Here is a 26,821-nt window from a genome sequence, read left to right as displayed (position 1 = left end):
TACTATGTTGACCACGAGATGCCGAATCTCTATTTATTCTTATATATTGTTATTTATTTGTTTGTTCTGACAATTGAAATAATATATTAATGTCTAACCAATTTTAAGACCTCCCCGCTTCGTAATCTTCGTACTCTTCGTAGTCTTGATTGTATAAGAAAATGACATTAGTGAATTAATTATATACATACATACGATTTCAGAAGGTTGAATAATAAAATTATAAAAATTGCTTAAAGAATTATTGATAAAAATATAATCTAACTGAAATATTCTTTTTAACATATAAACAATTGCCCTCTATTTTCTCTTAACCCCTAATATAAAATATGTAGCGCGCTTTTATATAAGACAAAACTTCATTTCATCTTATATATCTTTTGTTTCTTAAATATAATATATTAAAATTGTGAACTATTTATATATACATATATACATATAATGCGTTTTCTTTACATTCATGACTATTATCAAATTTGAGAGTTGCCAAGTTTTGTATTTATAAATGAAAAAATTGTAATTGTCACATAAGTTTTTCTAAATTATTGTATATATATGTATATATACATATATATATATAATTTCACATTTCATATTGTAGAAACAGAACGCAAGAGAAAAGCGAACTTACAAATTTGCTATTTAAATTAAAGAAAACTCCATATGTAAGTGTTCCGTCTATGTAATTATTTATAATTTGTTAATTTTTACTATAAGTGCAAACGGTATTAAATATCAATGTTTTCGGGAAATAGTTTCTTAAAAATAAATACATCAATTTTTTGCGTAAGTAAAAGATAGCACATAAAAAAGCATTTATGTACCTTGTAACACATGTTACACTCACATATATACAAATTATACTAAAATGACAAATTGTAATAAGAAAAAAAAATTATTGCACTTATAACTAAATATATATATATATATTGGTTTGAAATCAATAACAGGAACTCCTATAAATATAGTTATAATTATATTAACCGTAGGATGTGCAAAAGTGTAAAAACGGATAATCGAACATTTAAGGATATTTCAATTGGACGCAGTATACGTACAATTTTCATTCGATAGTTCACAAAACTGCTAGTTTATATATTGTTCCGTTATATCCATTTAAAAAACAACAAATTATTCTTTGTGTAATTGTAGTAATAGGAGTGGATCACGGATCAATAGATAGAGTGTTTAATCATATATATATATATATATATATACGAATTAGTAATTAGAAAAATTTGAATAAACTCTAGGTCATATGTAAGATCCTTACAAATAACAAATGAACAAGTGATAATTAAACTAACAATAAAAATAAATGAAAATAATCAACATTAGATGATTGGCTTAATATATAGTATCACATAGAAAAAAACGTACTAACTACTTCTTCAATTGGTTGTGGTCGTTTTTGAAGATCAATGGGCTGATCTTCCGATTGCGCGTATTTATCTCGAAGTTCTTTCCACTGATTAAAAATGTCAGTATACTTTAACACTTTATCACGTTCATCTAATTTTGTATAAACATGTAGAAGTCCACGATAGTCATATTCCAAGCCACTGTAACTTTTTCCGAATAATTTTAAACCTACAAAAAAGTGTTGTAATGACATTATTAAGAAAGAAGAATTTCTAAGATAAGCTAATGAAACAAATTAGAACTTACTAATTGCGATGCTGCGATAATAAAGCTTTTCTGCATCTCTATATCGGTTCATGTGGAAATTATATAATGAGGCTAAATGACCCACACTTAAACCAACCTCATAATCTTCAGGTCCTAATAATTCTTCTTTTATACTTATAGATTTTAAATGCATTGCTTCTGCTTCCTACATATAATTACACAACAAATGAATAATTTCTATTTCATGAATTGTATATAACAAGAATATATAGGATATATTATATATACCTCAAATTTTCTCATACTTTGATATAAGCGACCCAAATTGCCATAATGTTTTGCTGTTTGTACATTTATTTCACCAAATGTTGTTTTAGAAAGTTGTAAGGCAGATAAATGCAGGCATTCAGATTTTTGCAATAAAGTCTGTTCCGACAAAGGCATTGGGGCATTATCTAATGCTATTTCTTCAAGTATTAAAGCTTTTACTCTTTTTGCACTTGCTAACATAATGTGATCTCCAGCAAACAATTTTTCCATTATATCTATGGCTTTACCAGCATGGTCACTGTGCATAAATTATAAATATGTGCTTTATTCCATTGAAAACAATGAAAAGAAAAAGAAAATTAAATGTTACCTTGCTTCTTGAAATTTTCCTGAATTATACTCTCGAACATATAAAGCATATGCCAAATCTTCGTGTGCCAATGCAACGTGAAGATTGGTTTTACCAAATATCGCTTTCCTAATGTCTAGTGCAGCCTAATATTTAAGATAAATATTTCATATTTAATATTTATATGATATCATCAAAGTATAGATATCATGAAAAATATTTACCTTATAAACAGACACACTATTCACAATGCAATCGTAATTTAATAAGTAAAATCCATAATCTATTAAAACATCACTGTATTTTGGATGATCAGTATCAAAAATTTCTTTTGCAAGATAAACCGCTTGTCTAATTAATAGACCAGCTTTTTGAAATTCTCGTTTTGTTACGCACGATTTTGCTACTTGTCTTAAAACATCAATTATGACTCGTGGAGGCAATGATGGTGTTAATTGTTTTAACGCTTCTATACCCCACCTAAAGCACAATATAACAAATCTTATAATAAAAGCAACTATATATTTAGAAAATGAATTGTTTTTTTGTAAGATAGTATTAAAAGATTAGTATTAACTTACTTATACGCTTCATCATATTCGCTTCTAATAAAAAAAAGTACACTAAATTCTCCATATAATGCTGCATAATTATTGTCCGTGTATCCTCCGCATTTTAGTTGTTGAATTATTTTCAAAGCAAGTTCGTGCGTTTCAGCTGCTCCATTAAATGTGTAATATGCTGCTTGTGCGTGTAACAATCTAAACATCACAATGTATATCACACACACACACACCAAACACACACATATTCTTTATTTCATTTGCTAAATATTACAGCTCTATTACAGCACCAAGACGTAAATGTTAAAACATACTTGCAACAACATTTTAATGTACGACACAAATTTTCTAGGGTTGGCTCGTCCACAATAGATAGTTTTTTACAAGCTAACAAAACCCTTTCGCTTTCGGTATACCATCCAGCGTCACTAAGAAATCCACCAAGGCGCAAACCTATGCTTATTATTTTATCATGAGCTTCAATATGTTCCTCAGCACGAATACAGCAAATATCATAACCGATTGCTAGTTCTTTACCAACCATTGTCCCATGATCCATAAGAGCCTTGCAATTTGAATATATCATAGTAATAATATTATATTACAGTAGAAGATATTTAGAAGATATTTATGCATAAGACACAGATTATTATTGGCAAAATGTTTACCTGAAAACTCTGTAATAAATGTACACGACGATTTGTGACATTGAGCATTCTGGAAAATTTTTCCAATTCTCCAAATTCCACTCCTAGTAAACATAGTCTTCTTTCTTGGTATAACTAAAAGATGTTACAATTACTAATTTATTATGACAATATTTATATGTCATTATTTATATTCTATTTATAATGACAAATAAATATTTATATCTTTATAGTAAGTTTTATGTTTATCCAATGTTATTGATATTAAAAGTTATCTTAAATTGCATTATTATGAAAATTAACGAATGAAAACTAAGTACATATTGTATACATTAGTATAACCTAGTTTATACAAATATTTCATTATAAAACATTGAACGTATTCTAAATCAATCATTTTATTTTAATAAATCATATTTTATCACATTATTCCAATCATTGTTACAATAATAATATTTCATTTCGTCTTAATTAAAAAACCACTTTTCTAATATTTATCATATATTTAAGTATTCAAAGTTGATGTCAAAGAAAATGGAATGAATAATTGTCCTATATACAAAAGTTGTTGATAAGATTTTTTTCATTTGATTTTAGAAAGATGAATAACTATTTTAATTGCTTCTTTGGGATTAAAAATATCTCTATAAGTGTGGTGTGGTGTTGGTGTTGGTGGTGTTGGTGGTGGTGTGTGTGTGTGTGTATGTGTGCGCGCGTATGTTATATGTCTTTATGTTAAATGTAAAAGGTATCGCGAAGGAATAGAAAAAAAAAAAAAAAAAAAAAGAAAAAAGAAAAGGAAGAAAAAAGAGGCTTCTCTTTTTGGGGTCGATTTGTTAACCTGATAATAGAGATCGAAGAGGATGTTCTCAGGTAAATAAACGAGATGTTTTCTGTATATGAGCAATCTGTCAGCTATCGCGGAGACGCTCAATTTATATAGAGTTTTCGTCGATTGCACCAGCTTCTTCTTTTCTTCGGCCATTTTCCCAGGGCCTTAGCCTTTGTATTACTTGTTTCTTTTTCTTCGACGATACCACCAATGAAACGATACGTCGCGAGATCCCTCTGATTATCAGAAAATAATGCATAGGAAAGAAGAGACTAATATACTATATATGTGTGTCGAATAATGTTGTGACCAACCAGAATCACGCTGTCGAACGGATTTGACAGCTCGACTGAACGTCTCCGTACGTTCTGACGTTTTATAGACGCGTGGATTAAATAAATCTCATTTTTTTTTCTTTCTCTTTCTCTCTCTCTCTCTCTCTCTGACTCTTTCCCTCTCTCCCTCCCTTCCTCCTTCCTTCTTTCTCCTTCTTTCTCCTTCTCTCTTTCTTTTTCTACTATCTGTGGGCTATCATTTATTTACTTATTTTCTCTTACTTATGTTAAATTAATGGATATTTTGTTATTTTGTTTTACTAATATATTTTGAATCTTTGCTTTATTTTCTTTCTTACGATTAATAATTAATCATCTATATTTAGTTATTCCTATGAGAGAAAAACAAAAAACAAAAAAGGATTTATGTAGCATCTATTTTGTATTAGTTACATTTATCGATTTATTTGTTTCTTTTTCTCTTTTTTTTTTTTTTTTTTTTTTTTTATTGTGATAATAATCATTTAAAAATGATAATGAACAAATGATATTATTAATAATTAGAGATTACCTGTTGGAATAATTTAGTGAAAATATTAACACTCGTACATATGTAGGAGTTAAGATTACATATCCTATTGCACTATATTAATTAGAATTACTTAGTTATTACATTAGTAGAGGTCGCAATGATGTATTTTTGCAAAGGATGGAGCTTCGGTTAAAGCCTCCTATCCTGATGCATCCTCGAGTGCATCCTCGAGTGTATCCTCGAATGCATCCTCGAATGCATCCACGAATGCATCAGTCCTCCTCCTCCTCATTCGACTTGGAACGATTGTTGGCGACGGTTGTGGATCGACATCCGGTGCATCTGTGCAAACTGCAATCTCTTTCTACTGTAAAGAGTAATACTATTTCTCTCTCTCTTGCACGGCGTTGCCATTGGGTAGGAGATACAGTGTTTTTGTCATTGGCTAAAAATCGAGAAAGTCGCGAAGACATTTAGTATTATAGTTATCGGAAAATTCTAACCTGAAATAGAAAATGCGTATTGCTGGGTGTGTTACTTCCAAGTATAAACGATAACACAGACATTTTTCCTGCTGCTGTCAATTGCACGTATGCCTGTGGTAAGCGAGTATACACGTTCTACTCGAATTTCATAGTTTTTAAGTAAACGCGACATCATTCTATCCAGTTCTCAACAGCTATTCGTAATATGACGTTGTAGAAGCTACATAAGTAGCTATATATACGACGTATTATTATTCGTCAATTGCTTCTTTGAGTATGGAACGTTATAGTTGTTGTTGTTGAACATTGTACATTTCATGTTGTCTCCTCTCTTCTCCTCTCTTCTCTCCTCTCTTCTCTCCTCTCCTCTGCTCTCCTCTGCTCTCCTCTGCTCTCCTCTATTTTACTGTTAAAATGGTGCATTTAATATTTCTACATCTTTCAGATTAAACACTATTAAACACAAGTCTTTTTGTCTTTCCTTTTAAGAACTATTTTCTTTGTTCTTTTGTTAATGAGAAAAATCATGATTTGTGATGTCATCTGATCTGACTTCCTTAATTCAAGGACTCAAATATAGATACACATTTGCAATTTTTAGTACCTGTCTCTAACAGATCTGATTTAGTAAGCATATCTTATTTTTTATTTACATTAAATGCTCGCGTATAAATAAAATAATTACGTGTATAATTCTTAATGTTTCATTTGCAAAAACATATGTATGAATATTAGTTCTATTATTTTGTATAATGAAAAAAAGATGGTGTAAAATGTCTACGTAATAATTGAGCATACACGTCTTTCTTATTAGTAGTTCTCATTATCGTTTTCTATATTTAGTTATGTCATCAGCAAACAGTATAGAGTCCCTTGGGACATTGCAATGGGACATGATTGACTTGGCTGGACATTTAAGGCAAGAACGTTTGTTCGTTAACTCGGAACAACAAAATTTACAAACTCTCAATGAAAAGGTAGGAAATATAATAAAAATAATGATTATTTTGTTAAGATAATAGAATGTTATGTAAAGTGCTAAAGTATATATGTTATATCTTTTTAGGTTTTATATATGTCTTCTGACTTGGCTCAACAAGCATGGATTACAGCGCAACAGAGAGTTAATTTAAATCGTCTGATAGTTGCAAGGCCTGATTCTACACCCGCTTCTTGCTGTTACAAAGCAAATACACTTGAAAATTCCAATTTTATAGATGCATACAAGCATTTAAATTATCAAGCATGTTTGTCTTACGGAGAATTTCTCGGTGCTCTTCGGAAGTCACCTAAATTACTTGCATCTAGTTTAGTCATGGGCGATAAAATAATTCCAGAAGCAATTCAAGGCATTGTACAATCTTTGGCTGCTGGATTATATGGCAGTTGCTTGTTACCAGAAGATAAAATTTTAGTTCTCAAACTTTTAAGGCATTTAATGCTCTTACAAATAATACCTTCGGATAATCCACGAAGACTTCTTAGACATTGCACATGTGCATTTTCTAGATTTTATTCCTTCTTTCACGAAAGCCTTTTTTCTGCAAAATTTTTTTTAACTGCTGCATTACATACCCCTATTATACAGTTGCTTATGGAAGATGAAATATTTTTGGATATCGATCCAGACAAAGTACCCATCAGATTTCAGCCTACGGAAAGATTGAAGAAATTTGGTAAAGAAGGTACTCCCGAATATCAGGCCAAGTTACAAAGATATAGACTATGGACGGTTAACTCTTTGCATCGTATTACACAGAGGTTTATTGTCAGTATTAGAGAGAATATGCATTGTTTTCCTACCAGTATTTATTGGCTTGTTAGACAAATGGCTGGACTTCTTAGTAAAAATGGAAATGTGGAACCAAAAGAAGTACACGCTATGTGCACAGATCTTGTATTTACATATTTCATATGTCCAGCGATAGTTAATCCAGAACCATATGGTATTACAGATGCACCAATAAGTTATATAGCAAGATTTAATCTCATGCAAGTAGGACAGATTTTGCAAATACTTTCGCTCATGAAATATCAAACTATCGATACGAAAGCATTTGATTTGTATAAAAGATTTGAAAAAGATTCAGTGTCTTCCATAATTGATGTAATGTTGGAAGGTGCAACAGAGGATTTAGAAGAAGAACCTACCATTATTGATAATAATAAACTTCAAGGCCTGTGTCGTTCTGCTGCATTATTTACAGAGAATGAATTGAATACTCTGATTACATTTTTACATACAATAGCAAATGATACCAATGTGGATGGCATTTCGCATATGAGCACATTCGATAAAAAACAATTAACTGATATGCTTTCCCAGCTGCCTTCGGGATCACTAACCAGTAATGCTAAAGTTTTTAATAATATTTATTTGGAAACGCCCAATAAAAAAGGTGGTTTCTTAGGAAAAGGTAGAATAGTCTTTGTTTAGTCTTGACTTAACTTTCAACATTACAATTATTCATATTTTCCTTTATTTTCCTTTATTTTCCTTTATTTTCCTTTATTTTTAGGGAAAGATCGAGTTGCAAGAATGTCGTCCTCATCTCCTTCTAATGTAACAGCAGATATACAAGATGAAACAAATGGTACTTCGACACCCGAAGATGAATCTTCGGATAGAAATTCGCAAGATGTATTAGTTATTCCATTTGGTCCAACAATTGGTGAATCTGTTGGTTTACTTAGCGAACAAAAAGTACGTTTATATATAATAACATAATTAGTTTTTTACAAAGACACAACACCCCTTTTTATTTCTATAATAATAATTAATTTTGTCAAAGGTTCTATGCATGGAACTTCAAAATAATACAGAAAATAGTTCTGTTACATTGAATCTTGCCGATGATATGGTAAATGGTCACAATAGAAGGGATTCAAACAGTGCTGAACGTTTAGAAACGCAAGAAAAGAGAACAAGGTTTTCTTTGGCTCATGATGAAGGTAAAATTACTATAAAATACCTATAAATTTATTAATAAAACATGTATGTAGGATATAGAAGAAAAGAAAAATGTATTTTCTTTGTTGTTTTATTTGTCTTTGCAGTGTTATTTGAAGGTTCTATTGGTAACACATCAGATAATCTAGAAGCTGTTTCAGAAGCTGCCTCCAATCATAGCGTTGCATCTTCGTTAGAATTAGAAACAGAAGATCAGAATGATAATTTGTCGGATATGGTATCAGCCAATGTGTCAGGAAGAGGAACACCAAATATTTCTGGTTTGTACATTTCTCTTCTAATGATTATACACATTCATTTATTTCTATAGGGGTTTAATTATATATAAATAAATATTTGTAGGTCGTGATACACCATCGTCTCAAATCACGGAAGGTGATGATGGTCGTATTGCAGGTGAAGCAAGACAATTGGATTTACCTCCACCAAATATACCTACTAAACAAAGTCGTTCGGAAATAGACGATAAATTTTGTAAATTTGAAATTAAAAAACTTATCGAAGGTATGTCATGGCTTATTATATAATTAATAAATCATTTGTTTTAAAAGCATTAACATTTACATATATTATTTTAGGAGATGAAACAGTTTCTATGGTTTCTGATACGTGGTCCACCGATGTATTGGCGTCAGATAGCGAAATAGTAGAACAGCAAGAAAGAATTATTTATCCTCCTTCTTTGGAACAAATTCCAGCAGCATTACCTTCAGAAAATGCTCAAGCAATGTTGGATATTAGTGAAACTGCATCTGAAGCATGGAGTACGGATGTATTAGCTAGTGATTCAGAAAGACTTACAGAAGTGGATATGGATGATACGGCTAGCGTTGCTAGATCTGATGATACAACTAGATCTGAGATAGAAGTTGAATGTCGCGGCGAAGCGGAAGCTGGTGCAGAATTATTACCATCTGCTGCACCACGTAAGTACACAAGAACACAAGAGTATTGTTTTCTTTCAAAATAATAATATTTATTTTGCATAAATATTTTGCCATCAAGATTATGAATGAATGAATGATCACACTTCTTGTACATTATATTAATTAAAGCTTTAGGAACAGATGATCCTTCTGGAATTGTTTTTCATCCAATACCTGGAATTCAAGAAGACTCTGCTATTCAACTTGTAGCACCGATTCCCGAATCACCTTCATCTTCTAATGTAACTGGTCGTGGTGGAACTAGATCTGATTATAGAAGAAGCACAATGGAATATGTTGATAAAAATGCTAATACCATAAGTAACGCAGATTATGGCAAAACATACCACCACCACAGTTTTGTCCAATTGATAAACAACAAATTGCAAATTGATAATGATCCGAATCTTGTTGTTGATCAATCAGCAAATAATCATATTGGTACTGCTGCAGTTTCTTCTGCATTGTTATTAGCTAATCATATTTCTGCTCCGACGGTATCCAATGAAAAATTGCGCAATGGCGATGTCAAAGGCGAAGTTAGTATCTTTCTTTATTTTTCCAAGAACAAAGTAAATATATTTACATAGTACAGTAATATATATATATATATATACATATTACTGTTTCTTAGGAATCAGAAAGTTCATTGACTGCTGTCGACGATGTAGTGGTAAGATTAAGTACAACGAGTTTAACATCTAGCAGTAGTTCCGGATCAGAAACACGAGTAAAAAATAATTCATCGTCGTCGTCGTCGGAATTACCATTATCACCACCAATAATAAACGGTAGTTGCGACGTGACTGATAGCGTTGTTTCCAATTTTCATAAACCAACAGCATCTACAGGAGCTATTCCAAAAAGTATAAGTTTTGATAAAACTGCCGAGCGTGGTGATAAGGAGCTTCTAGACGATGATCAAAAAAATAAACGCGGTTTTTTTGGAAAATTAAAGATGTCGCTTAGAAATCGTCGAGGAAAAGTTATACGAGGAACTGATGATTTGAGATGTTACGATAGAGAAGCTGGTGGAGATGGTGTTGATATAGGAAAGCACCGACTACGTAGAATAATGTCGGAAGATGTAACGTCGGCTGGAAATATCATTGGTATGTTGTTTAATTATATTCATTAACACATTTGCTATGTCATGAAATTGTCATGAAATTGTCATGAAATTGTCATGAAATTGTAGATAGTTCCGATGATATTTTGGCAAAATATAGAAGAAAGCCTAGTACAGCTAGTGACACTGCTTCCGTTGAAAGTAATCAATCGCGTACGAAGGAAGCAGAAGATGAAAGACTTTCAATTGATCCAAATAACGTAGAAATTTCTTTTGCTTTTACCGATGCAAAACGAAAATTACGCATGGTACTTAGTAATGCCGATCTTCAATACATTCCATGGAACTTTGCATCCGAGGTAAATTTGTCATTGTGTTTCATATTGAAAATGATAATAATTAATATAGTTAATTAATTAGGTGACTTTTGAAATGTTAACAGAGAAGCAGTTGGTCGCTAAAGGAAAACGAATTGGTTTCTTTTCTTCAACTTCAATTGGCTGAAGCCATCAACTTGCAGGATAGATCGTTAATAGCACATTTACACGAGACTTTAAGATGTGTTCGATTATTTAATGACGACGGCTGCAGAAAATTATTCAAATCTTTGAGAGAAGATTATCAAAGACGATCACCTTACATCGCATACTTGATTAGATGCCGGCAGGGCTTATTATCAACATTAGCTCATTTAGACAGGTACAAATATATAGATATATAGATATATAGATATATATTTAGTCGCGCGATAATAAAAAGTAAGGTAATTTCAATTAATGTTAAAAAATTGTTAAATCATTTCTTGAAGGCTACGCGTTCGAGTAAAATGTGATCGCGATGCCGTTAACAATCATCTCGTATCCGTTTTTGTAAGAGTGTTTCTGGAGAAAAGAGAGACATTACTTTTACGCTTTTGCGATGAATTTAAGAAGCTTACATTGACCGACGAAAAGCAAGATTTGGTTGATAATTTCTTGAGTAAAATTCACGTTGAAATGGATAATGATCCAATTTGGCAAGGTATTAATAAAGCAATTAATGATATATTATGATATATATATATATAATATAATATTGTAATCTTTTAATCGTATAATCTTTTCCAATTGTGCATCCTAATTGACAAGTTGTATATAATTTCTTTAGCCGCAAGCGAGTCTCAATTGGAGTTAGCCAGAGTCGTCGTTGAACGAACTGTTATGGCTCGAGTGTATCATAATGCTCTTTATCCAAATGGAGATGGAGATGTATATAGAGATCAGCTTCTTTATGATCACATTAAAAAGCTTGCTAAGGTCATAACGCCTAATCACAAGGATTTACGCATTCCAAAGGTTTATCATTACGAATGTCCTTGGCCATGGGCACAAGCAGAATTGGCTGTTATTTCTGCTTATAAGACACCCAGAGATAAATTGCAATGCGTATTTCGTTGCGCTACAACGATAATGAACCTTTTGTCTATGGCTTCCGAAAGAGGTATACCTGCTGCTGACGATTTAATTCCTGTATTCGTTTATGTCATCATAAAGGTAAGTACTAGTAGGTTAGTTACTAGTAGATTATCCTATCCGTATTAACGCGTTAGCGTATAAGAAACATCAATCGAAGATAAAATCATTCTTTTCAGACTAATCCACCATCTTTATTATCAACTATTCAATATGTAGATAGTTTTTATGGAAATCGATTAGAAGGGGAAGAACAATATTGGTGGACTCAATTTCGTTCGGCGATCGAGTTCATTAAAACTATGGATTAAATATATTTGCAAGAGATTAATTATTTTAATATAGCATAATAACTAATGGGTTGCACAGAGATTAATTAATTTAAAGCTATAGAGCAGAGCGTTGTAACATAATTATTATTCAAATAATTTCATAAATATCGTGATTATTTTACCATGTAAAGTTAAAACAAGACAGTGATCAAAGTTATATATTTCCTCCTCACATTTAATGCTATAAATACTTACCAAATGGCATTGACTTTTGCTTTTCTGATTGAAATTTAATAAGTAGATACAATATCTATTCCAAGTACTTTAATAATTAATGTGTAATAATATGGAACTATACACTTGTTAGCAGCGTTAAATAATAAGAGACACAACAGGCAAAATGCGAAAGCTCGTGTGTAAATAAAAAAAAAAAAAGAAAAAAAGAAAAAAAAGAAAAAAAAAACAAACAAACAAAAAAGGGTTTGGAGATACAAACATTTCAATATATCCATATATAGAAAATATTTGAGGGAAAATCATTTTATATCTTATAAAACCTTCAAATTTTTATTAGATCGAGATCCAAAAAGAAGAGAAGAAAAAAAAGCAAGTAAATGTATTTTTTGGTTATAAGTACAGTTGAAAGTAATACATCGTTGTAATATCTGCGCATACTCACACTGGTTGCGCAGCAGGATAGCGCAATGGATTTACTCGCTCGCTATCGTTGAGCGCGCGTTGGCTCTCAGTTGCCGTTCGACCGGTCGTCAAGCATTATCGTTTTTTTTTTTGTCGCGAGTGTGATTACATTTAATAACTGCCTCGATTTTTCTAACTTATCCTTTTTCGGGTGTGATTTTTCATCTCATTTTATCGATAGCTTCTTTCGCAACGAAACCATTAGCAAAAGATTGTTATCGATTTTTTTCTAACGATTTTAAGGATCATTTAAATCGACATATTGCTACGATATTGCTACGATATTGCTACGATATTGCTACGATATGGGTACACCGGGCAAACAAGTGCGGAATGGTACTTATGAGTTCGATTACATGCGCGTACCCGAAAACAAAACACGATGGGAGATTCTACGTGACGGCATTTACAATTCTGTCGAAGGCACCTATTGTGGTCACCCACCTAAAAAATGGGGTAAGTTTGACACAACGATTTTAATTTTTTATAATATCGAATAAAAAACTTTCCTTAAAACTATGTATTTCGTATAATTTCGATAATCGAAATTATCAAGTTGATCGTATCGATCATATCGATTAATCCTTGTCAAGAAGTTAAAGGAAAGGAATGGAATTGATTGATGGTTTGTGCGTAATATTTGAACGCGACAAATGATTGATGAATTTGTAGGTGTGTTGAAGTTTGAAGATTGAAGATTAAGAAGAAAAATACAAAAATATGATGAGAAAATTCAGTTGAAAATGACGTAATAAGAATGTGCATCCATCGGTTGTTCGTCGACGAAAAGGAATGAATGAATTCTCCTTTTAGATTACTTGAAACAATTGAAACAACAACAATTCTTTCATTCGTATCTAATTCTAATCGACTTCCTTTATTCACGATAATAATATGCAACCGTAACCACATTATATCATAGCTCGTATATCTTTAAATACTTCTTCCTTTTATTCTTCATTTTTCCTCTATTCATAATTGGTCTTTCAAATGTATACAAATAATTATTCTCATTATCAATCGTAACTTAACTTGACACAAAGATCTTTTAACATAAAATTTGTTTTTATTGACAAAACAACATAAATAAGAAAAATAGTATTAGATTTTTCTTAGTAATTATATAAGTTGATAATAGTTGTTGATAATGTAATTGTTAGCAATGTTAGTTTTTCATTCGCGAGTAAGAAAGCTCTGAATGTAAGCATTCATTCCATTGTCTCACGTGACGGTTAAGATAATCAACTATCATTTTATTCGTTTCCGTGTTATCACATTTTGTCATACTATTAACGTCAAAGAAAGATTCAATAAAGACGCATGGATAATAATTTCTCGATGAAAATGCTATATTTTCATTTATGTTTATAATTAAATGATATTTGTATGAAATAGCAAGTGTATCTTCCTTCTTCTTCTTCTTCTTCTTCTTTATTAATAATTTAAATAAATATCTCTTGTTGATAATTTAATGGTAGGCAGGCAGGCAGGCAGGCCCGATGGTGTCATATCTATTATCCATATCCATTAACGTAAATTTCATAGTTTACTGTTAAAATGTTTTCAACGCGTGTGATATGCATTCTGACCAATTTATATATTTGTTCGAGTTATCACTTTTCGCGTATCGTTTTCACTCACAATAAACGTAGAGAAAACACACATTCAAATATATATATACACCTATGTTATATACTACGCGTGGGAATATTTCATTAATAATATAAATATAATAATACAATGAAATGACGAGTTAATTTGCAAAATTAATCGTATTACATTCTCACACGAGGATACTCTTTCTTTCCTTGTATTTGTATTCGTATTTATTTCACGGGAATAACCAAAAGGTATAAAATAATATTGGACACCTTATATATCTTTTTATTTTCTTTTTTGTTTTTTTCTTTCCTTCTTCGTATATTTACGTTACGCATTAACACTGAAATATACTTGGAAGTGTTAAGGCCACTGTCCTACTTTCATTCGTTCACTTCTCTATTTTGAATGAAAAGGTATTCGATTCGATTCGATTCGATTATATAAATGTGATAGGAAATATTTGTTCACTTCGAAAGAAATTCGAGGACATAAATGAGAAATTATCAATCATTTGTGATTTGATATTTTTTTTTTTTTTTTTTTTTTTTTGTTGATAATATTACATTTCTAAAGATTAAGATGATAGAAAACGGAATACTCTCGAGAGTTAACATTTCAAGGAAGAAATTATATTTAGAAAGAGATTTTGGCCAACTGCCTATGCTTAAAAATAATTTACGTATACGATCGAGAGGAAAGGTTGAACGATATGAACGTCAATGATGAACAATCTAAATTCAAATGAATCATTTGAAAATAATAATTACCAAAGGATCTACGTTAAATTTTATTTTGTTGTTATATAAAATGTTATTGTGTTTATATATATATATATAAAATATTCTTCTTTCAGCTTACACAGCAATCTTTTATACTTGTTTCTTCTCGTGTTTGGCCTTGCTCTTTGCAATTTGTATGAAGGGCCTTTTGGCAACACTCAGTACCGAAAAACCTAAATGGATATTGGACAGTAGTATCATTGGGACTAATCCAGGTAATTATAAATATATTTTGTTAGAAAGACAATTAATATAATATAGAAAATAATGCACACCCACCACAGCTATGATCTAACATTATCTACTTTCTTTTGTGCAAACCAAGATTTAAAGATATGGAGGTAGATATTACAAGTAAAATTGACCATTTTGAAATGTATACATGTGTGTAATAAATAAATATGTTCGCGTTAAAAGGTCTTGGATTTCGGCCAATGTCGGAAAATCCAGATGAAAGATCTTTAATCTGGTACACAGCATCGAATGCAACCGAAGTGAAGAAGTGGACCAAACTTTTGGATAAGTTTTTAGCAGGTCTCAGATAATACATTTTTGAAACAAACATTTAGTTGAATGTGAATGTACACGCGTAACATTTGACATATGAATATAAATTTGTACAGAATACATAGATCCGAATATTTTACCAAACGGTGGAAGGAATCAACAGATTTGCAGTTATACCCAACCACCAAAACCTGGAAGTGTTTGTGCTGTTAATGTCAATAATTGGGGACCTTGTTCGCCGAGCCAGAAATATAGTTTCAACAAATCAGCACCTTGTATTTTTATTAAATTAAATAGAGTAAGAACAAATGAACAAATACAACTACAACTACAAATACAAATGTCAAATCTATACAATAATTATATTATTAGTTTGTTTCTTTTTCAGATATATGGATGGGTACCGGAATATTATAACGACACCAAAGATTTACCATCGGACATGCCGATTAATCTAGTCAATCATATTAAAAAAACCAACAGTTCTTGGGTTAGTTAGTCGGTCAGTTAAATTAAATCAAAATCGGTATATTAAGTATTAATATTTATGGTAAACATAAACATAAAACCACCACCCCCTATTCCGGATGTTTTTAAACTCGAAAGCACGTACTAATTATAAATGTTTAAACGATTGATTGAACCTTTTTGACAAAGTCTCTTACAAAAAAAAAAAAAAAACAAACCCAATTTAGGGGTATTTATTAAATATATATATATATTATAATTTATCGTTAAGAAATATATCAGTTTTTTTTTTTATCATTGATGATTATTTTTTAAAGGAAATCCTCAAATTTATCTCAAGCCAAATTTATCAATGCTTTTTCTAATCGGAACTAGTTTACTCGTTGTGTAAGCTGATAAGATCGTATCGTTTTATTGGACTTGCGTACGCGTGAACTCGTAAGCTGCATGTGATAACGAGAAGATTAATAATTCAATGTTCCTACGGTCAGGAAAAGACTCAAGAGGAGATAACTTTATAATCTTTATATCTCTCTATATATTTACATATTTATGATATATAATACTACTCCGGTTATTAGTTATTTATTAGTAACTTAATAAATGTTGCTAATCGATTATCATTATAGTATATATCAGTATATCGTATATAATTGTATATAATATATATCATTTTTCTATTATAGTTAAACACCGTGTGGGTATCGTGCAAAGGGGAAGATCCATACGATACTGAAACTATCGGTGAATTAGAATACTATCCACAGAATCATGGATTTCCAGGATTTTATTATCCATACGAGAATATTCAAGGATATTTAAGTCCTCTCGTGGCCGTACATTTTCTTCGACCAGCTAGTAAGTTCTTCTACTAATATTACTATCAGTGATAAGATATATATGTATTTATGTGGGTTTTCAGGAAACACTATAATCAACGTTGAGTGTAGAGCATGGGCGAAGAATATTGAATATAGTACGAGAAAATCGGAGAAAAAAGGCGCAGTACATTTTGAACTTTTGATAGACTAGTCACATATGTTTTTTCGTTCGATTTAATGCTAACTTGAACAAACCAGAGAAACGTTTCTCGTTTAAATGTTTAACGAACTTTTTAGAGTTATCTTTGGTATATTAAACATAAATAGATAATACACCTGATAATGAGCATGGACGAATTACGAAATAGAAATTATTTAATCAAAACATTTCTTTATATTATATCAATAGTTTATCGATTTTTCCATTGGATAAAGTCATTAGCCAATGATCAATTGTATCTTATAAGTTTTACCGTGATATCATCATATTTATTATGTTATTGTATAATGTATATGACAGATGTCAACTTTTAATCTATCATCTATTCCATGTGTTCTACAATAGCGAGAAAAGTAGACGTGCCAACGAACTTATCGCTCCGATAGAAATAATATTCTATTAACTTATTACCAAAATAAGAGAATAGAATTGAATTATGCGTTATCTATGGTTGTCAAAGAAAAATCACACACGCGGTCTTATTTTATATAAGCATTTTCTGACATCTTCCAATTATCTCATAGATGATAATCGCATTATGATTATATACTATACATTTAGGTTTGTTTTGTTTTTTATTTTTTATTAATAATAATTGAAAAATAACTTATACGGACAATAATATTAATTTTTAACAAAAGATTAACAACCAGTTAAGCGTGGCGATCTCTGCGCAGAGCGCGCTCTGGTGTGTGTCGCGATAATCAAGCGATGACGGATATAGTCGTCGTCAAACACAGTCGACGGATAAGTGGCGCTGTTGAAACATTGGATAGTCAAAAAGATGACTTTATTTTCAAAAATGAACAATTTTCTTAGTAATGTACACACAGTCTCTTAATATGAACATATATTTATACATAATAAACGGAAAACTTAGAGAAAAAACAATCGACTATTTATAGAATTTAAAAATGTAAACTGTTGCTATCGTGTGATATTCACAAAAACAAGGAACAACGCATAGTTGCACTTTGCATGTTGGACACCAATATCGCGATTCTTTTCTAATCTTTTTTTTCCATTACAAACAGCGCATTTTCGCGAAGGATAATCAAAGATCTAGTGTTACTGCACTGTTTACGAATTAGCTCTCAGGAAGTTATGAAACCAACTGAAATTATTTATAATTTTTATTTGCTTGTTTCATTTCGTCTTGACCTCTAAACATTTTTAAACATATTAAAATTTACGAATATAATGTAGTTTTCGCTATCAAAATTATATCTCCATGACGGATATAGTCGTAAAACACGCTTAACTGGTTAAAGTAATTTAATTACATAAGTATTAACTTTGCATTAACTTACCTCTATACATATAATTGAATGATCAGCATTATCTTCATGAAGAGGTATTAATGATTTATGTTTTGTTTCTTTTTTCTTTTTTTTATGAAAACTTTAATGATACTATGCAAAGTTCTTCATTCTCGGCTTAAACTTAATGCCTGTGTTTGCGTGATTTCTTTTTTTTTTTTTCTTTATATTTAGAGAAATATTTCATATATTGCATTTTACAGCTGTTGATAGAAATCGTTAAATATTACATTTATTATTTTCTTTTTTAATCGAGTAGTAACGAAAAGATAATTGATTTTTTTTTTTATATAAAATATTGTTTTTCATAATTTTAACTATGATTAAATAAAATTCTTTATTCGATAAATTATACATTTGTGTAATATTAATAACAAAAAATGATACTTGTTAAAGATAAGATTTCATTGTGACAACTAATTATACATGTATGTATAAAATGTCGTCTTATATGGGTGTAGGAATTTTTCTTGTAATCTTATGTACTTATAATACATTTTGTTAGAACTGTTTATGTCAATATGTATTTTAATTAGTATTTATGTTACATAATAACGTTATATATAGTAAATAGTTTGTACGTATTATAAATACTTTATAATGATGCATATAGAATAAAGGAATACACGTACTTACAAAAATGCAAAAGGTATCAAAAAGGAAATTAGAGAAGACCTAAAGAAGAAAAAAGAAAAAAAAATTATAAGATAAAAATAAACACTATACAAGTAGTGGGCCATGTGTAATAAAATTAAATATAATATTTAATAAATTAACGGATCTATATATATATATATATAAATGATTTTTAAAACAATATTTATTAAGGAATACAATGAATTAATTCGAACACAGAATTTATTGAATTTTTTGGCAAGTAAACATCACTCTTATTATACATTTCAATTCTATTTCATAAAATTGTGTAAAAGTATGATGATCGCTGATAAATTTATATAAATTTATGCTTAAGAGAATAATCATAATGAGATTCGACATTTTTTTTCGAAGGCACTTGAAAATACATTTCTTTGCAGATCAAGATTCTTATAATTAACATTTATTTATACATTCTTAATATATATACAAAAGATATTTCTGATCTGACAGTACAACCAGAAAAAGATAATGTTTCCGTAGGATACTTCTTCATTTTGTAATAAATCGATATTAAAGATTTGTAAGAAATGTCATTCTAAATTTAATTATCTTTATTCTTTGTTATCACATAGATTCACCCATTTTCCGGCTGCATGCTTGGATCAGAAACACCTTGCATATATACATGCATATGGTCATTTCACAAAAACGAATTTTTGTTTTATAAAATAACATATATGCACATTACGGTCAATGTGTATTACCCAGGCAATATGGGTATGTTGAAATGATGGTAATTTAATGTTATTTTGTCAGGGTTGTATCCTAGTAGATGTATGGCAAGGAGGTAAGGAAGAAGAGGTTGACATTCATTTCCTTTTTCAGAACATACAAACTATAACAACTATTATTTTCTTTTGTTCTGAAGATTAAGTTGTCATAGTCAGACAGTTGTGCTCTAAACACAGCCAACTGAAATACATTTTATAGAAAAAATGTGCTCAAAATATACATTGACCGTAACATATATGTATATATATCCAGAAAAGAACATTGTTTCGGCAGTTGGTCCTATTTGCTAGGGTTGTTTTTTTTTTATTATGAAGCATATCCTATATTTATTATCAAAGTATTTATTTAAATGATCTTAATAATAGTGAGTGATGATCTAAATTTGATTATAAGTGTGAAATTGTACTTGAGAAATAATCATAACTAAATAAAGTGAGTCATATATGTATAAGTATATATATATATATATAAACAATAATCGTCTCTATAGAAAATGTCAATAATGAAATCCTAGCGAAGTTTTTTTTTCTTTTTTTATTTAATATTGTATGATATTAAATTGAAAAATCTGTTGATAAATCAAGAAAGAAGAAAACACAATAATGCTATCTAAGTAAAAATCGCCTCGCAGATTTTGCAAGTGCAATAAATCTTTTTTGAAAAAGTACAAGTTTTTTTACTAAAGAAACTTTGCGTGCATATAGAAAATAAAACATATCAACATTATCTATAAGAATGAGATAAAACTATCGATTTAAACTAATAAGAGTACAGTTTGTCATTTTTGTGTTGTCGTTTCGCCCTTTTTTTTGTTGTTGTTGTTGTTTCATTTTTGTTTTTTCTTGTAATTATTTTGTCATTAACATTTAATTACATTTAGTACTTAAACTTATTTATATAATTAAATGCAGATCTTTTTTTTTAGAAAATTGACAGTAATATTGTACAAGAAATCTGAGCATTTTAGAAATGATCATTTAAGTTGACCGAAATATAAATATAAATATATAGCGATTTCTTATATTAAAATGACTTTTTTTTTTTTTTTATAAGAACTTAATTAAAATTTATAATTATATACAACAATTTGTTATTTAAATTAAATCAACAATTCCTTCGGCTGTTGTATAAACAAAACGTCGTGTACACAACATTTTTAACATAAATTATATAATTTCTTTCTATTCTAATCTCTTCATACATCTTATTATTTTCTATAGAAATATAGCGATTATGATAACTAATGATATAAAACTATATCAATTGACTATCGTCAATTATAGTTTCTTATTGTATAATTTTAGACAACCATCAGATATCATTCATTTGTCGAATATGAGAAATATACGTTTGTTCGTTATTGAAAAAATCAATCAGAATTAAATTACGACGATTATTTCCATAAAATAGTATTTCTGCCCTACTCTAAGCATTTCTTTTTGTATACGGTTCGTCAAGCAAAAAATTTGTAAAAAAAAAAGACGTAAAAAGTTATTGACAATGAAATGCATATTGTTAGGTTCTAACCGGAACTTAACAAATGTTTTAGCAAAAATTGATAGCGCAAATTTAAAAGACGTCAAAAAAAGATCTGCATTTGAAATCATTAATCTATCATCAATTCAAAGTGAACAGCACCTAATTTATCATTGCGGCTATGTTTTATATTTTTGGCCCATGCCTTGCATTCCACGTTAATTAAAATACCAGCTAAAAAGAACAAAAAAACGTACAATTATAAAATGTTATTTTCAATAATTATTATAATATTCTATACTCCTTGTACTTACTACGTGGTCTTACAAAATGGACAGCAACCAAAGGGCTCAGATATCCTTCCGAATTTTCAAATGGATAAAAGTAACCAGGGAAACCTCGCCGTGGTAAATAATTAATTGGTCCTATATTCTCTTGATCAGCTGGATTTTCACCCTCGCAAGAGACCCAAATTGTATTGAGTAATAAAGAATTCTTTTCCTTTAAACTTGCGATATGTTCTTTCAAATCAAGAGGCATTTTTTCTGGCAAAGATTCCGTGTCGTTGTAAAAGTCCGGTCTCCAGCCATAAATCTTTGGAAACAAGAAAGCTCGTTTAAAAAATTGTTTTAGTAAAGTAGATCGTTAAATACTTAAATATAATTTTAATTTTTTCTTTTTTTTTTTTTTTTTTTTTTCTTGAGAGAGAGAGAGAGAGAGAGAAATTACCTTGTTCAGTTTAAGAAAAATACATGGCGCTGATTTATGATAATTATATTTATTTTCCTTCGTGCAAGGATGCCAATTTTTTACGTCCACTTCGCAAACTTTTCCAGGTGGTGGTGGTTGATTGTAATCACATTTGTTAATATTAGCACCAAGACCAGGAATGGATCCAGGTGTTATGTAGTCTATAAGTATATACAATATATAATATAAGCTCTTTTTAAATCTACCTTTATATTTAACTAAATTTACAAAAGAAAAAAAAAAGGTAAATAATGACCCTTTAAAAAGTCCTGGAGAGAATCGACCCAATGTTTAAAATTTTCACTGTCTGTTCCTCTGTACCAAATTAACGTGCTCTCTACATTTTCCGTTGGCGGCATTGGTCTAAAACCCAATCCTGAAAATTGCAAAATATTCTTCAAATTATACTGCATAAAATATGACAAATTTGAAAGTCATTATTTATTCATTATTTATTTGTCAATTCGACAAATTCTACCTGGATTAGTTCCAATTATAGAACGTTCTAATTGCCATCGAGGTATCCTTGGGTCAAGAGTTTGAAAAAATCCCCAAAAACAAATAGCGACTAATGCTGCCAAAATTCCATAGAATAACAAGTAGAATAGACCTATTTTTCCTGCAACAAAACATATATATGAAAGATGATTGACAAGTATATATATATACATATATATACATCCAAAATGTCATAGATAAATGTCAAGATAATTGTATTAATCGGAGTTACAATTTAGCGGAAGATCATAGTGTCTTGGTCTTGGTCAAGTGGAACAATTCAATTAAGTGTCTGTCAATTGAATGTCTTCTTGCAAGGTCATCTTTCCTATAGCTTTGACATCATTTCTTTATACAACGATTGTGACAATGTTTCATTTCGATAATCTTGGATTTCATGTAATGACACACAATTTGTATGTATTTAACATAATATGAATATATATCAATCGTGCGTATATTTAAGATAGCTTGATTCTTGGATATCGATAACAGCACATGCTACTTTTGTCAAGGTCTTGCGGTGTTTGATGTGTGAAATACATATTATATGTTATCGAACTTTTATCGATAAATTTATTCTAAAGTCATTCATTTTACGTCAATTTTATTTCATATTTTATTTCATATTTTATTTATTGCGTAAATGTTTTTAATTCAAGCTTATAATTGTAATTGTAAGATTAATAAATGAAATAATACGAATAATACGAGGATCTTGTCTCGATTTATATAAAAACTCAGAGACACGAACGTTTACATTACAATTGTCGACCTTTGTCGAGATACGATGGTCACGCGAGCTATCATCTTTCGGGGACATGTGTGATAAGGTCAGATTAAATCTTTCAGCGTAGATTTTTTTTCTTTTTTTCTTTTTGTTGAAAAAGAAAAAAAGAACGACCAACTTTTGAATTATGCTCCTAAGTTTGAAAATGTTCATGAAATAATAAATCATAGAAAAATTCAGCAACTTGTTGTAGGATTAAACAATTTGGCGAGTCTGAGTTTGTGTTGATTTGAAAAAATATTCCCAGACAAAGAACGAACAAAAGCTATGGTTATAGTCGCGTGGGTGTACCCTTCAGAATGGTCCTAAGTTACGTAATGCTATAATGCTTCCATTTAACGCCAATTGACCTCGTTGTACACGTTTACGCTGAAGGAAGTTTAACAATTACCATACAGCCGAGCTAAGCATTGTGTCCAACGCGAAATCACAGCGAAATGAATGCGTTTTGGTCTTTTTCTTTTTTATTTTATAAAACCGACGACTATTTATTCTCAATCAAATCCTAAAGTAATCCGATAATACATTTATCTTACAAAAAAACTCACTAAATCACTAAAACAGTATATTATCCAGTAATATATAAAAAATAAAAAAAATATAAAAAAGATTTTTTGCATGCTGTCGAGTTTTTCAAAGTTCAACCAATGCTACCTACCATCTAGCTTTTCTCAATCCAGTTAGTAAAAATTACTTCAAAGGCAATAAACGGAGTAGGTATTTACTAGGACCTAATGAATACTTTCTCAAAAATTCATTATCATTAGTTTGATATAAGATGGTAATCACAGGGGCTAACAAATAAATATCAAATACGAGAGGAACGCACTTAGGTACCAAGTGTAACAGAGTGTCGAGGTCAATTGCTTACCAAGGATAAATCGTGAGGTTAATTTTGAAGCTCGGTGTAATTTGCATAAAACTGCAATAATCAAACAGCGCGACGGGCTTCTGAGCTAATTATGCGGGAGGGCACAATCGGTTATCCTATCAGTTTTTATTGTGGGTCTTCCTGTACAATTGAAACAAAGAAAAAATAGAAAAAGATAAATTGTTCATTATCTTGCTTGAAGTTTCTTTCTTTGCTTGAAATCTTTCGAAATCAACGAAAACAAGAGGAATCTTGTCTCTTCCCATCCTTCAACACTCTTTGTAAACGATCTACTCCTGTACAACATCGTTAGAGTCGTTGATGAACCGGAAGAGAACGGAAACTGTACATTTGGAGAATTAAAGAGATGAGAGAAGGTATTTCGTGATATACCCTTGCCAAGTTTATTACTCTGAAAGTGATGATCTCACGATTGTGATTGTATAAATGCATTGTCCTTTTAAACGTTCTAATGAATGGAAGAATGAATGAATGAATGAATGAATGATTAAATAATACTTAATACCTATATCAATTTATTGTTAATCAATATACGGATATAGAAAATTATATAGAAAATATACGATTTGTGTTTCCATTTCTAATGTATATCTAAACCATATCTAAACGTAAAATTACAAAAATCGAATATATATATAAGGGGTGCTTTCCTAGGTTGCTTGTTTCTTTCGTTCGATCGATTAGAAAAAGACAAAAACAAACATACCACACCCCTGTTTCTTAATCATCCTCCTCCCTTTGAGCGACGTAACACCCTAAATAACCATGAATTATTTAGTGTCAGAGCTTTATTTTTATTCTATACTTAGTATAGAAGATTTTCATATGATTAAATATATAACATAATCAATTTTTCCTAATAATTACGGACCAAATTATCCTAACTATCTTAAGCATTCTATAATGAAAATCTCTTTTGAAAGTTTTAATGGTATTTTAACGATACTTATAAAGATATCTGTTCTTTCAAGTTTTCTTTAATGGTCATTCTAAGAAAATGCATCGTAGAAACAATTTCTCAATAGGATTAGTGACTGAAGTACTAAATTTTATTAAAGATATAACTACATATATATTACATCGAAATTACGGTATTATGTGTAAAAAAAAAAAAAAAAAGAAGAAGAAAAAAAGAAAGGTTATTGGCATAAAATATCCTAGTTCATAATATACTTCCTGTTTCAAAAGCAAGAACACGGTGATGATTCACACGGCAAGCTTCTATATTAATGTAGGACGTAGAAAAAGACATCAATGCCCCGCGAATGTACACCGCCATGATACACGGTGCATACTAATAATCAAATACATTAAAAAGTCATTACATTATCATTATTTGCTATTCCAAATGATTTCCCTCTCTCGAGAGAGAGAGAGAGAGAGAAAGATAAATCAATGAAAATGTATTTACACATAAAGTTTTGATAAAATATGCATAGGAATATCTTGATGAACTAAGCAAACTAAAATCGAAGGCCAAGTAACGCGAGCGGGAAACGGTCAGTGTTTCACATTGACCGACGCGTTACCTGATATTCCCATACCAACTCTATAAGTATCTACCTAAACACAACACACCTAATACAATACTATATTTTATTCAATCAAATACACTTGACATTTTCTAAGAATCTATAAAAAAAGGATCATTTTTAAAAGAAGAAGAAGAAGAAAACATATATGCGTATATATATATATATATGTATATATTTAAATAGAGTTATAAGTAATATTCGTTATTCGTTTAAAAAAAAAAAAAAAAAAAAAAAAACCAAAATAATATCCGATTAGATTTAATATATAAAAGTATATATTTATTTGATATTTACCCCAACTACTGATGGTCCTACCCATATAAGCATTAGTCTCACGATTGTAAAAAAAAGTTTTCAGCGATTGACCAGTAGACATAGCCGGTGGTTTCTCGTAGGGGTTCATCAGCTCCGTTGTAGCCACTTTTGAATCTTTTGCAACCATCTCGTATTTTAATGTTTACACCTGGGATCCACTTGTTTTCCAATTCTTAGATCTTGATTCGAAATTGAAGAATAATACGATCTTGCTTACTTTCTCTCTCCCTCTGTTTCTATTAGCCGTGTATACGCGACGTTAAAATAAAATAATAGAAGATAAAATTGACAGGACAACCGAGAAAAAAGTTGAAAAACAATAATAACGCGAAAGAAAACAATAAGGATTAAAAAGTTTCTCGAGGATGATGATAGAGAATATCTCTCTATAATATTTCCAACGGTTGTCCCGTTCGGCGTCAGTAGATTGACTAACACGTTTCTACGTAACTACCTCTTCTGCCTATCCTGCTTGACTACTTCTCTT

General features: G+C 30.2%; 4 protein-coding genes across 10 annotated transcripts; 2 read left to right on the top strand and 2 right to left on the bottom strand.

Annotated features, from left to right (window-relative positions):
- Window positions 1-233: 233 nt before the first annotated feature.
- Pat1 (Protein interacting with APP tail-1) lies at window positions 234-5,276 on the bottom strand. Of its 4 annotated transcripts, XM_015333642.2 has the most exons (11): window positions 5,137-5,276; window positions 4,605-4,957; window positions 4,300-4,526; window positions 3,480-3,593; window positions 3,126-3,376; window positions 2,830-3,009; window positions 2,473-2,728; window positions 2,270-2,394; window positions 1,918-2,197; window positions 1,669-1,834; window positions 234-1,590 (listed from the first exon to the last, which is right to left on the bottom strand). In XM_015333642.2, exons 3-11 carry the CDS (start codon window positions 4,441-4,443, stop codon window positions 1,361-1,363), a joined length of 1,746 nt encoding a protein of 581 aa, XP_015189128.1. In that variant the 5' UTR covers window positions 4,444-4,526; window positions 4,605-4,957; window positions 5,137-5,276; the 3' UTR covers window positions 234-1,360. The 4 variants fall into 4 exon arrangements, with proteins under 4 accessions (XP_015189128.1, XP_089034857.1, XP_015189130.1 ...); XM_089178731.1 differs by lacking the exon at window positions 4,300-4,526; XM_015333644.2 differs by lacking the exons at window positions 4,300-4,526; window positions 4,605-4,957.
- Gapvd1 (GTPase activating protein and VPS9 domains 1) lies at window positions 4,219-12,539 on the top strand. Of its 4 annotated transcripts, XM_015333637.2 has the most exons (16): window positions 5,558-5,698; window positions 6,028-6,209; window positions 6,426-6,559; window positions 6,649-7,999; window positions 8,102-8,286; window positions 8,375-8,534; window positions 8,640-8,813; window positions 8,896-9,057; window positions 9,132-9,479; window positions 9,609-10,018; window positions 10,114-10,591; window positions 10,678-10,907; window positions 10,991-11,247; window positions 11,357-11,568; window positions 11,695-12,080; window positions 12,179-12,539. In XM_015333637.2, the coding sequence occupies exons 3-16, from the start codon at window positions 6,428-6,430 to the stop codon at window positions 12,308-12,310; spliced, it is 4,617 nt and encodes a 1,538-aa protein (XP_015189123.1). In that variant the 5' UTR covers window positions 5,558-5,698; window positions 6,028-6,209; window positions 6,426-6,427; the 3' UTR covers window positions 12,311-12,539. The 4 variants fall into 4 exon arrangements, with proteins under 4 accessions (XP_089034854.1, XP_089034853.1, XP_015189127.1 ...); XM_089178728.1 differs by lacking the exons at window positions 5,558-5,698; window positions 6,028-6,209 and adding an exon at window positions 4,219-4,331 and having other exon boundaries at window positions 9,615-10,018; XM_089178727.1 differs by lacking the exons at window positions 5,558-5,698; window positions 6,028-6,209 and adding an exon at window positions 4,219-4,331.
- A 397-nt stretch (window positions 12,540-12,936) lies between these two features.
- Window positions 12,937-21,031, top strand: LOC107073149 (sodium/potassium-transporting ATPase subunit beta-2). The gene is made up of 7 exons (XM_015333646.2): window positions 12,937-13,426; window positions 15,426-15,566; window positions 15,769-15,885; window positions 15,975-16,156; window positions 16,247-16,348; window positions 17,013-17,184; window positions 17,249-21,031. Exons 1-7 carry the CDS (start codon window positions 13,276-13,278, stop codon window positions 17,356-17,358), a joined length of 975 nt encoding a protein of 324 aa, XP_015189132.1. The 5' UTR covers window positions 12,937-13,275; the 3' UTR covers window positions 17,359-21,031.
- Window positions 19,527-26,779, bottom strand: LOC107073165 (sodium/potassium-transporting ATPase subunit beta-2). Its single transcript, XM_015333674.2, has 6 exons — window positions 26,314-26,779; window positions 22,783-22,923; window positions 22,561-22,680; window positions 22,284-22,465; window positions 21,869-22,148; window positions 19,527-21,788 (listed from the first exon to the last, which is right to left on the bottom strand). The coding sequence occupies exons 1-6, from the start codon at window positions 26,459-26,461 to the stop codon at window positions 21,685-21,687; spliced, it is 975 nt and encodes a 324-aa protein (XP_015189160.1). The 5' UTR covers window positions 26,462-26,779; the 3' UTR covers window positions 19,527-21,684.
- Window positions 26,780-26,821: the final 42 nt, after the last annotated feature.

The sequence above is a fragment of the Polistes dominula genome, unplaced genomic scaffold (assembly GCF_049000335.1).
Source record: "Polistes dominula isolate Pdom_NZ unplaced genomic scaffold, Pdom_raw_medaka contig_18, whole genome shotgun sequence".
Lineage (NCBI taxonomy): Eukaryota > Metazoa > Arthropoda > Insecta > Hymenoptera > Vespidae > Polistes > Polistes dominula.
This window is presented reverse-complemented; position numbering and strand designations above follow the sequence as displayed.

Bases quoted from the DNA above. Each gene is read 5' to 3' on its own strand.
- LOC107073149 (XM_015333646.2), top strand. From the start codon at position 13,276: ATGGGTACACCGGGCAAACAAGTGCGGAATGGTACTTATGAGTTCGAT. The intron at 13,427-15,425 runs GTAAGTTTGACA...TTCTTCTTTCAG, and splicing joins TCACCCACCTAAAAAATGGG to CTTACACAGCAATCTTTTAT. The intron at 17,185-17,248 runs GTAAGTTCTTCT...GTGGGTTTTCAG, and splicing joins ACATTTTCTTCGACCAGCTA to GAAACACTATAATCAACGTT.
- LOC107073165 (XM_015333674.2), bottom strand. From the start codon at position 26,461: ATGGTTGCAAAAGATTCAAAAGTGGCTACAACGGAGCTGATGAACCCC. The intron at 22,681-22,782 runs GTAGAATTTGTC...TGCAATTTTCAG, and splicing joins TATAATTGGAACTAATCCAG to GATTGGGTTTTAGACCAATG. The intron at 22,466-22,560 runs GTCATTATTTAC...ATATACTTATAG, and splicing joins TCTCCAGGACTTTTTAAAGG to ACTACATAACACCTGGATCC.
- Gapvd1 (XM_089178727.1), top strand. The intron at 8,814-8,895 runs GTTTGTACATTT...AAATATTTGTAG, and splicing joins AGGAACACCAAATATTTCTG to GTCGTGATACACCATCGTCT. The intron at 9,058-9,131 runs GTATGTCATGGC...ATATTATTTTAG, and splicing joins AATTAAAAAACTTATCGAAG to GAGATGAAACAGTTTCTATG.
- Pat1 (XM_015333642.2), bottom strand. From the start codon at position 4,443: ATGGCCGAAGAAAAGAAGAAGCTGGTGCAATCGACGAAAACTCTATAT. The intron at 2,729-2,829 runs GTAAGTTAATAC...ATTGTGCTTTAG, and splicing joins GAATATGATGAAGCGTATAA to GTGGGGTATAGAAGCGTTAA. The intron at 1,835-1,917 runs GTATATATAATA...AATTATATGTAG, and splicing joins AAAGTATGAGAAAATTTGAG to GAAGCAGAAGCAATGCATTT.